We start from the raw sequence: 11,442 nt of genomic DNA on the forward strand, positions 1-11,442 counted from the left end.
GAATGAAGATAAAAGATAAAGTGTATCAACACGCTACCTCACGCGTGGCGGATTGGTTTTCTGATTTTAGAGACAGAGGAGTCACTATTGACTTGGAATGGAAAAGAAATGAGCCTCATCGTGTGTATAAGAGAAGCTGAAGAAGAACAAGATCTTGATCTACACAAGGCTAGTAAGTTCAACGCGGCTCTTAAAGCAGCTGGACAAACGATTAAAGCAGCAAGCTAAGGGAAGAAAACTTCAGATTGAGAGACATCTTAAAGCAAAAGCTGTCGTCGATATAGCTAGACGTGAAAATTCTCAACTCAAATATTGTCTGGTTATAAAAGTATGAATCAATGAAATTTTCTTTCTTGAGTACGTACGAACAGTTGCGTCCTTCAGCAACAATAGAGTATTATAGAAATGCAGATAAGAAGCAAAAGGTATAAAGTCACCAAAGGCAATGTTCCGGGAACACAAAGATCACAAAATCAGCTTCAACTTTAGTGAGTTTTGTTTCCAAATTGGAGTTGAGGATCCGTAGTTGCAATACTCAACTAACAGTTGAAATCAAGTTTAAGTGTCTATTTATGTATTTTGCGGTTATTTTCTTCTTTGATGTTTCTGTAAGACCAAACTATGCTACAAAAATATGAGCATTTATTCAGAAGAATACAACATTGATCGCCAGAGAGAAAATCAACATTGTTACTGTAATTCACACGAAATACAGAAATGTTTAAACACATAAAAAACGAAATTGCAATTGAATAAAAAGATTGGCGTATTTCCAGCCATTATTACGCAACAGTGTCATCGGCTATTATTAAAATAAACAATAAACTTAATTGCTAATTAGGACCAAATTTTCTCAATAATAATAAACCTAATTGAAAAGTTTGAATATTAGAACATACTTAAAATAAATGTCGTGCGCGTTATAGGTTATGTTTTTTTAGCTGAGTCTACTAGAAAAAAAAAATTAACAATATTTTGGCTCCCTTTATCCCAATAATTACTATCTCTAAGTGTCAAACAAGTTTGGGGATATTTACTCTGTTTTGTGTTACATAGCCTTATAAGCTTGATTTGAAAGATTGGCTCCTACTGACTTGGCTCTCAACAATATAAAGAAAATGTATAGCTGACTTTTATTCCATTTTGTGATACACAACCCAACTAGTAACAACAATCAAGGAAAAATGGACAGATTCCTTCTTCTTTTTCCTCGGTATTGATCTGTTTTCACATTAATTTGGGTGTGTTTGGTACGATGGAAAATGTTTTTTTAGAAAATAATTTCTTACTTACTTCTTAGTGTTTGTTAAATAAGAAAAAAAAAATCATCTCAAAAGCATCTATATGTAATCTAGAAAAATATTAGGGGGGTGAAATGGGGTAGAGAGTGGGGTTCGGGGGTAGCGGGGTGGAATGGTCAAGGGTTGGGGGTTGAATTGAATCTAACTAGGCTAATTTAGGGGTAGAGAATACGAGATAGAAATATGGATTCTTTCGATAGTAAGTAGGAAGGAGACAATAAACTTGGAATGTCACTCAAAACTGATTTTTCTAGAGAAAATCTTTTTCAAAATATTTTGACGGACTAAACATGAGAAAATTAGAAAATATTTTGTGGGGAGTATTTTCCTCCATGCTTAACACCCCCCCCCCCCCCCCTTATTTCTACTTATTTTCCTCCTCCTTATTAATCTGTCTTCACATTTTGGAAATTATAGTCTATTCTTTTCAGCATTTTATTTGTTTTGGTGCTATATAATGGTGTAACTTTGATCTTTGAAAATACCACACATACAAATCTCACTGTACAAATTCCTTTGAAGTATTCTATTTCTAGTGCATAGTAGAAGCACATTTTCTTATTGATTCTTCTCTTTCTAGTTCAATTTTCTATATCTTATTACAAGTCCTATTCATTTTTTGGCCAATAACTGGACCAACAATACTTCTTTTTTCTCTTGGTTTGGTGTAACTTTCAGTCCAAAACGGCAAAGGGTTGTGGCCTTAGCTCTTCCTAGTTTGCAACTTCAAGGCACAATTTCCCCGTCTTTGGCCAATTTTTCCTTTCTCAAAGAGCTCAATCTTGGGAACAACAAATTCCATGGCGCCATCCCTTATGGCGTTGGCCACTTGCCTCGCTTGCAAATCATTGATATTCAAAACAATCAGCTCCAAGGAAGTATTCCAACAAGCCTATTTCAACCCCAGAAAGTTCGAAAGATTTCATTGGCTTTCAACAAACTCAGTGGTGAAATGTGGAAAGGGTCATGGTATGTACCTGAACTCACGGTCTTGAGTCTCACCAACAATAGCCTCACAGGCATAATCCCTCCTTCTATTGGAAATGCCACAAAGTTCATGAATTTCAGTTTGTACAGTAATAGAATCAACGACAACATTCCGAAGGAGATTGGTAATTTAAACCAACTTGCAGAGCTGTCCTTGGGCGAAAATCAACTAACGGTTCCATTCCTGCAACTCTGTTTAATATCTCGTCGCTACTTGCCGCATATCTGGGAGTCAATAGCCTTTCTGGTCCTGTCTTGCTTGATGAAGGGAATATTGTGTCAAATCTGAAGTATTTAAGTATATCTAAGAACCAAATTTCTGGTTGCATTCCTTCCAACATTTGCCAACTCACCGAGCTCGAACAGTTGTCCATATCTTACAACAAAATAACTGGAGACATACCCAGAAATTTGGTTGTTTAGCTAAGCTCAAGGTGTTCTTTATTGGAGGTAACGCAATAAGTGGGACTATTCCGGTTCATTGGGAAATATATCCATTCTACAATATTTGGATTGTCCAAACAATCTCATAGGGGGGCAATTTCCTCCAGAGTTAGGGAAGCTGTCAAATTTGAGGCAATTAAACCTTGGCCAAAATTATAATATTATTGGTCAAATTTCGAAGGCTATTTTTAACATATCTTCTTTGGAAATGATTGCTTTCAATCTCAACAACCTCTCGGGTAGAATTCCAGCCACTACAAGTCTTCATCTTCCGAACCTTGAAGGACTTTACTTGTCTAAAAATCATCTCTACGAGGAAATTCCTCCGCACATCACAAATGCTTCCAAACTTAAGGCGTTGGAGCTAAATAGCAACTTTTTCAGTGGCAGTATTCCAACTAATTTGGGAACTCTTCGTGAGCTGCAAATGCTGCTCCTAAATCATAATCAACTTACCAATGAACCTAGAGAGCATGAGTTGCAATTCTTCAATTCTTTGGCGGACTGTAGGATGCTGCAAGATCTTGATGTGAGTAAGAATAAGTTGAATGGTATTTTGCCCGATACAATCGGAAATCTTTCATCTACTATCGAATTCTTTGTAATAATAGATGCATACGTCAATGGCCCCGTCCCCACAGGTATAGGCAACATGAGCAGTCTAACAACTCTAAGCCTAAGAGGAAACAACTTGGTGGGAAGTATCCCTTCTGATATCGGTAAGCTTAAACAACTCCAAGGACTATCTCTAATTGACAATAAATTGCAGGGACATATTCCAGAGGCGGTATGTCGTTTATCTAATTTGGTTCAATTAGCTGATCTCTTTGGGTTAATTCCAGCATGTATAGGAAATCTTAGCATGCTACAATATCTTTCGTTGGGTTATAGCCATTTTGCATCAAAGCTTCCTTTGAGTCTTTGGAAGACGAGTGGCCTTCTCCACATAGACGTGTCACAGAATTCTATAGAGGGAGAAGCTCCACTGGATATTGGAGAACTGAAAGCCACTGTAGATCTATATCTTTCCGGTAACCAGTTTTCAGGCGAGATACCAAACAGTTTGGGGGAACTCAAAAACCTACAGTCTCTTGACCTGTCAAACAATTCATTTTCAGGCCAAATTCCATTATCCTTTGCCAACTTGATAAGCTTAGAATTCATGGATTTGTCTTTAAATGCCTTGTCAGATCCTATTCCTAAGTCTTTGGAAAAACTCTTGTACCTTAAAGCCATCAATGTTTCATTTAATGATTTAGAAAGTGTAATACCTAGTGGTGGAGTGTTTGCAAATTCCACTTTGCAATCATTTCTTGGGAACAGAGGTCTACGTGGAACGCACATATTGGATGTTCCTGCTTGTGCTATCACTAATCTTGGACATCAATCAAAATCTAAGAAAATTGTGCTAAACATTGTCACTCCAGTGGTTGCTTCAACCTTTCTGATATTCGTGTTGGTTTTGATTTGGATTATGAAACGACAGAAGAAAGGGAAGTCCAAAGATGTGGAAAGGGTACCGGGAATCAGGACTTATCAATTGGTTTCTTATCGCGAGATTCAATGAGCAACAAATAATTTTGATAGATCCAATTTAATTGGTATGGGAAGTTCTGGCTCTGTGTACAAAGGCACATTATCTAGTGGAATTGTGGTGGCAATAAAGGTTCTGGGTTTGGAAAATGAGGAACTATGCAAGAGGTTTGATACTGAATCTGAAGTGATGAGAAATGTTAGGCACAGAAATCTTGTACCGGTGATTACTACTTGCTCTAGCAATACATTAGAGTGCTTGTCCTGCAGTATATGCCAAACGGGAGTCTTGAGAATTGGCTGTACAAAGAAGATTGTCACTTGAACCTTCTTCAAAGAATTGCCATAATGTATGATGTGACTATGGCAGTTGAATATATGCATCATAGTCATCATACTAATATTGTTCATTGAGATCTAAAGCCAGCCAACGTTCTTTTGGATGAAGATATGGTGGCACATGTTGGTGATTTTGGAATCTCCAAAATCTTAGTTGTAAGCAAGTCCATGGAACATACCGAGACATTGGGCACTCTTGGATATATTGCACCAGGTATATTAGTCTCATTCTTTTTTTATTTAACAAATCATAATTAAGCCCTTCCAAAATCTAGAAATAAATAAAAGCAAGTGTTTGATAGTAAATAATTATTGTTATATTTCAAATGAGTAATAATTAGTTTTCATTTTCATTATTCTAAGAATATGGTTCAGAGGAGATAGTATCCACTGGTGGTGATGTTTACAGTTATGGCATCATGTTGATGGAGGTTTTGGCAAAAAAGAAGGCCGACAGATGAAGCGATACATAATGAAAATCTTTGTTTGAGGGAGTGGATCAGGCGAGCATTTCCAAGAACTATGATGGAAGTTGTGGATGCCAATCTTTTTCATAAGGAAGAACGTATCACTTCTAAAAGTGAATTCTGCATAGCCTCCATGATAGAATTGGCTTTGGACTGCACGAATGAAAATCCAGGATCAAGAATAACCATGAAAGATGTAGTCAAGAGGCTTAACAAAATCAAGAACACATTTTTGGAAATGTAAAAGTTAGCATCTCTTCCTGTGGTGTTCTTTCTGAGATGCAAGCTAATATGTTGTTTTTCGGCTACCTGGTTTCTATAGTAAAGTCGTCCTATTGTGCTACTTGTAGTCATGTACTGTTTGTACTTCAGAGTCTTGCATTTTCCTCATTTTATGATTTCATATTTGAGTGATTCTGAAACTGTTTTACCTTTAAAAGTGACTATGGTTTGATTGCTTTCTGTTTGCAAGCATGGTAATATATTTCTCTTTTTTCTTCCCCTTCATATTTTTGATTCATTCCCTTCTGTAATATTTAACTATTTGTTTAAAAAGGAAATGTTCAATGAATCTTGCAGGTGAATCAAAGACCAGATCTTGTGATTCAATAGTTTTTACACTGTAAATGTATGCAGCTTAAAACTCTAATTTGCTCACCCTTTTTAAGTATTTTATCAGTTTTCCCTTTAGAAATCAACGAGGGAGGAAAAAGTGTTAGGATGTCTCTATATTCCTTTTGGGACAATAATGATCAACAATCTCATTGAAATTTGGTGTACATATATATTGCTAGCCCCCACATATCATAGTTATATCCTTAACTTTGCAATTTAAGGCAGATATATTCTTGTTAATAAATTGGTGCATATATATCCTCATCATCTAACAAATGGTATATATTTATCTTTTTGGTTAACAGAACTATATTTTTACTAAATTAAAATAATAAATCTAAAATTGTTTTGTTTAATTCCAAAAAATGACATGCTACTTTTAACAAATGATGACTTAGACTTAGGACACTTGTTCGCCTTAAACAAGATCATCATCAGGGCCACGGGTTGATGATTGAATATAAGAAGGATTGAATTTTTTTAGTTGGGTCAAGTCTAGATCAGGTTTAATTTTTTAAAGCCACGTGGCATTTTGAAATGAAAAATCCAATTTTAAGATATCTTTTTAATTCGGTAAATATAGATCTGTTAACAAAAAAGAGACAAAGAGGGTCTATATGCACCATTTGTTAGACATCAAGAATATATATCCACAACCTTTTTATCAAGAGATATCCGCTCTAAAACACAAAGTTGAGAAACATATTTGCCTCTTATCCCTAGTGTAAAAGATATTTACGATGACACCCATGACGGAGGGTGGAAGAAAAGAGAAGGACTAACAAGCTTTCACAAACTTTTGAAGTAAGAACGCATATGACACCTGAGGCGAATTTCCCATTCTAATGGGAGATGAAACTGAAAAACTGTTTAAATGATAACTGAAGTTCACATCACATGCACATTTTTATGTTCGAAAATGGACAAATTCGTTAGGCCTGTTAGGCCAAATCGCAAAATATGGGCTTGGGACATTTACATAATCAAATCACTTAAAAGGACAACTCTCTTCTCTATAATACATAGAAGGTCAAATTACAATTCAAATGGAATTGAAATAATCAAATCCCAACCTACAGTTGATCCCAGACATGACTGTTGACTACAGCAACCATAGCATTTGTTATTCAAGAAGATGCTACGATTCAATTCATCATGACAGCATTTACGGCATTTGACGTAGCAACAATAACAACAACATACCAATGTAATTCCACAAGTGGGGTGCGACTTGTGAGGAAGCTAGAGAGGTTATTTCTAATAGACCCTTGACTCAAGTAATTTACAGCATATGATGCAAAAGCTAAATATGTACTATCACTCACCTCTTATTCAGATAGTCATAAGGAAGCCCCAAGTCAAAGACCACAACGCATCAACTCTCCCATCTCCATGTGTGAGATTCAAGCATTGCTTTTGAAACATCAGAAACCAGACAGTTAGTGGATTGTAAAGCAGCTAGGATGTTTTATTCCCGACTTTTTATAAAATCATGAATACATCTCATTTGGAAACATCAAGGGTCATATAGGATAAAAGAGTCATGTTCAAAAAGGCGTGCACATAAAGAAACAGTCATGCATCAGTGATGCAGCATCTCAGCCCACTCTGGGTGTCACCAATAGAAAGGCTGAGAGCTCGACAACAGGCTTTAATTCGAGGAAACAAAAGGTTAAATAGGTGAATTTTCCTCAATCATAATAAAAATTTGATATTCAAGTTCCAATGAAGAGTATGATCCAGAAAACAAGAGTTCATGGTTTAGCATCACATAAATCTGAATGAGGATCAACGTTGAAAAAATGCCAACTTGAACCATGGAAGGCTCGAAATAGATCATCTGAAAAAGAATCAACGGCAAGCTCTTTTACGAACTGCCTGATTGCTACGATATGCTTCCTAGAATCAGCAAGACTAAGGTTTTTGCACACTGACAAGTGTTGCTCATATGCCTCAAAACTGTTTCCAAACAGTGCAATATTATTCAACAGATCAGGCCTCCAATTTGCCTCTAAAAGATTGTCATACAGTTCAGCTTCACAATGTGGCATGAAGAACATCGTAGGTCTTAAAGCTTGCCGTCGACCCTGTTCATTGACTGTTAGGACAGAACAGCCAAGAGTTGTCAGCACCCTAGATTCTGCCAGAGAGATCACTGGATCAAATACCTCTACCTCCCCAATCCAACTAAACCTTCTTGTCATTAAGATTGCAAGACTAAGCTGTAATCTAGGAGGCTCATACGATTCTATGCTACCAATTCCATATATTACCATCTGCATCTTTCCTTCTGAGCCCATAGCTTTTAGAAACCAATCAAATATTTCAGGGGTTTGTAACTGATCCAAAAATGTCAACCAGAAGGAAGAGCTCTCAAGTTTCTGAATGCAGGTTTGTATCTTCTGCATCAATTTAGATTCTCTTACTGGATTGGTCTCAATATCTGCTGGAGTCCACAATTGTTCTTGTTTTTGGCGTTCGTGGATGATAACTTTATGAAAACTTCTTTTCTGTTTTCCACGACGAGGCAATACAACTGTCCAATCTTCAGCTGGGTTAGGCTTGTCAAGAGCTGGTGTCTTTGCTGATGCAGCCATTCCTCTATAGCTACTTGAGAATGACACAGACTGAGTATGTTTGAAATATGTCGTTAGTCAAGGACCTAAAAGGAAAATATATTATTAAGAGTGTGAATGTTAGAATTCTAACTTGACATTTCCAAAGGCCAGTTGCACGATCAAAATCACTTTACTTCGATCAATGTCTCTTTATTCTGAAGCATAATTGTAGTAAAGCCAGCAGACCAACTATTTTTGCTTCTACTTTTCTAACTAATTTGCATCTTCTTGATGCCTTCAATGAAACATTTACTTAATCAAAAAAATGACTCTTTATTCTGAAGCTTTCAGCAGACACACTAAAAAGATACAAAGTACTACTCGACATGTATACAGAAAGTGCTTCTACTTTTTGAGGTTTTCAAGACAATTTAAGAATTTTTTCATAATGAATTAAGAATGTCTAGTGTCCTATGATTGTCTTATGAGCTGTTAGGAGAAAATGAATATTGATTTTAGAAAAAGCTGTAAGATGATCTTTTTCAAAGTCATAGCAATACGAAAAGAGTGTACACATAATGAACATAAGCAGAAATATAAGCACAAGAATTACACATATTACAGTTTTAGTATATACTATTACTGTGTCCTGCCACACAATGTCTTAACTGTTGTAGCATATTGGATACAGACAACTTCTTAACTTTTAGTAGCATATCATAACACCCACAATTCAAGAATGAAGGATTACTTCAATAACATTTACTAAAGATCTTAATGCAAATTGTCTATCAATAATGGATAATTGAACTTCCACATCCGGAGATAGTTCACAAACCAAATAGTAAATACAACTGGTAGAAACTGCATTACGTGGCATAGGCTTCTCAGCACTTTGTTATGTAAGTACTTAAACAATATCCTTCCTATATCATTTTGAAAGAGAGAACAGAATCATCATTTTTGTGCTGGTGTCTCATCAGCCCAATTTATCTCGTCACCTCATTTGATAATTAAGAACCATAAGACATCTATAAATGCTAAGAGAGGAAGCTGTTAGTCCAAGTTACAGAACTTATTTATACTTTCGGTAGATCTACAGTTTTAGGAAAAGTGCTTGAAGCTATCTTTCAAAGAAGGATAGTCCATTCCATTGGTAGAGATTAGAGAAGCAGTTCTACCAATGAAATCTAAATAGTAGCAGTAGTTTTTATGATTGTTGGCTAAATCATATTTTCTTTCAGTCCAAATCATCCTGGGAAAGCTCACATGCTGCATGTTATCACTAATTAATGATAGCTCGCCTGCTCCCTCCCAGTGTGCACGAATCCCTTGAGCGCTTCGGTGGCGGATAGCAGCATGTTTGTAGGACCCTACAATGGGCTTCATGGAAGGCTACACCTCCCCACTTCCCCGAAAAACCTCTCAAATAGGGCAAAAACACTTCATTAAGAGAGCATGGAAATGATTCTCTTCTAGTTTTTTATTTTCTTTTAGTTGGTTCCCTAAAACTGGATATAGATGTATGTTTATCTGTTAAGACGTTCACACGACTCACCTCCAAAATTTGTGTCTTAGTCTAATGATTATCCTTTCAATTGCTTTTTTCCTTTATTTATTGTCTGAAATAAGATGCAAGTTTATTCCATAAACAGGTCTGTGTTAGTCCCTAATAAACTTTGTATTGTCAAGTATCTTGAACATTAAACTCTGTTCTAGGCTTCTAGCTATAAGCACGGGATAATAAGAAGGGTAGTTAATTAGCATATTTCAAAATAAGGTGAAATTCTCCACAAACATGTGATTTTAGGAAAGATTATTTATTTGTTCATGCAGGAATTTCAATAGGAGAAAACCAGTGTTATCAAAAGCAAAAAGCGCAAAAAAGGGGCTTAAATAAAGTGTGGGCTTCATTGAGAAAAGGGGCAAATGGAGAAAACATACATTATATATATATGTTAAATCCAAGACTAATAATTATAAGCATGAATAACAAATATATGCACAAAGAAATTGAATGTTTTTATGATAAAGTGAAATATCAATGGTTTAACTCACCTCTAGGAAAAGTATCTCTTAGAGCTTTGATGATGACAGTGAAGTTGAGCCTGGCTTCGGGGTTTAAGCGCGCCTTTGTAACACCGGAGAAAAGAAAATAAAGTTGCACCCAATGGTTCAAGGCCCCTAAAAATAAGAAGCAAAAATCCCCCAAATTCAGTTCGCTCAAATACGAAAACATACCGAAGATGCAGAAAAAGGAAATAAATTCGACCGACTAAACGAAGAACCAAAAGAAGTGAGCAGACAAAAGATGAAGGAGATACATACCTACTTACATAAAAGAGAACCAGATCTGATGAAGGCGATGTAAAATGATACTGTAATATTAATTCTGAGAAGCACTCAATAGAACACTTTAAAAAATTATCTATTTATTTGTTACAGTTAATTTTATCTCTTAATATATCAAATTCACTTCAATTTAAATCAATCATATTTTAATATTGACTTTGTAAAATTATGTTCAACTCTTTGAGATATCTAATTAAACATATCAAGCTCAATCTAAATAAATCATCAAATAATTAGATTTAAATATCTTAACTTTGAATGTCGTATAAAATAATAATTACTATAATATTAATTTTTGTAATTTAAAATATTACGAAATATTATATAAGGAAAAAAATAATACTCTAATTGACATATTCAATGAAGTGAGATCTTAATTTTATTTTTAAACACTTTTATAATAATTTTGATAGTTCATATAACAATTGATTATATTAAAAAGTTTTCAAACTATAATCAATAAGAGAGATTTAAACACTTGTGTTGTTATGTAACTTACAATAATTTATATATATTTATGCTTGTGTTACAAAATATTACAAAAAACTGTTATACTGTCAATTAAAAAAGAAAAAATAATTATTAAATTATGATCTATCACAATATTTTTTTAGAATTTATGAAAATAAAAAATATAAAAAAAAATTAAATAAGAGTAACTCTTTTTCTAAATTTTAGCATTAAATCACCCATTCTTTTGAACCTTTCTTGAATCACCATGGCTGGGGTGTGTTCCAAGTGTTCAATCCACTTGATTTGCTCAAGAGCCCAAGACTACCTTTACGGAGCAATATTTACGGCTATAATTGGTCAAAATCATTTTTCCCCTTGGTTTAAAAATTAATT

At 35.0% G+C, this 11,442-nt stretch overlaps 2 protein-coding genes across 7 annotated transcripts; one reads left to right on the top strand and one right to left on the bottom strand.

Annotated features, from left to right (window-relative positions):
• The first annotated feature begins 2,965 nt into the window (after positions 1-2,965).
• On the top strand, positions 2,966-5,057 carry LOC129901427 (receptor kinase-like protein Xa21). Its single transcript, XM_055976600.1, has 2 exons — positions 2,966-4,818; positions 4,968-5,057. The coding sequence occupies exon 1, from the start codon at positions 3,160-3,162 to the stop codon at positions 4,297-4,299; it is 1,140 nt and encodes a 379-aa protein (XP_055832575.1). The 5' UTR covers positions 2,966-3,159; the 3' UTR covers positions 4,300-4,818; positions 4,968-5,057.
• A 29-nt stretch (positions 5,058-5,086) lies between these two features.
• Positions 5,087-10,680, bottom strand: LOC129901401 (protein SENSITIVITY TO RED LIGHT REDUCED 1). 6 transcript variants are annotated; one of them, XR_008769835.1, is made up of 3 exons: positions 10,303-10,566; positions 7,012-7,099; positions 5,087-5,224 (listed from the first exon to the last, which is right to left on the bottom strand). XR_008769835.1 is itself a non-coding variant. In XM_055976572.1 (3 exons), the coding sequence occupies exon 3, from the start codon at positions 8,281-8,283 to the stop codon at positions 7,441-7,443; it is 843 nt and encodes a 280-aa protein (XP_055832547.1). In that variant the 5' UTR covers positions 8,284-8,313; positions 10,303-10,375; positions 10,573-10,680; the 3' UTR covers positions 7,134-7,440. The 6 variants fall into 6 exon arrangements, 4 of the variants coding, with proteins under 4 accessions (XP_055832547.1, XP_055832529.1, XP_055832537.1 ...); XM_055976572.1 differs by lacking the exons at positions 5,087-5,224; positions 7,012-7,099 and adding exons at positions 7,134-8,313; positions 10,573-10,680 and having other exon boundaries at positions 10,303-10,375; XM_055976554.1 differs by lacking the exons at positions 5,087-5,224; positions 7,012-7,099 and adding exons at positions 7,134-8,348; positions 10,573-10,680 and having other exon boundaries at positions 10,303-10,375.
• Between the last annotated feature and the right edge of the window lie 762 nt (positions 10,681-11,442).

This window comes from Solanum dulcamara, chromosome 1 (genome assembly GCF_947179165.1).
Source record: "Solanum dulcamara chromosome 1, daSolDulc1.2, whole genome shotgun sequence".
NCBI classification, from domain to species: Eukaryota; Viridiplantae; Streptophyta; class Magnoliopsida; order Solanales; family Solanaceae; genus Solanum; species Solanum dulcamara.

Bases quoted from the DNA above. Each gene is read 5' to 3' on its own strand.
- LOC129901427 (XM_055976600.1), top strand. From the start codon at position 3,160: ATGCTGCTCCTAAATCATAATCAACTTACCAATGAACCTAGAGAGCAT.
- LOC129901401 (XM_055976572.1), bottom strand. From the start codon at position 8,283: ATGGCTGCATCAGCAAAGACACCAGCTCTTGACAAGCCTAACCCAGCT.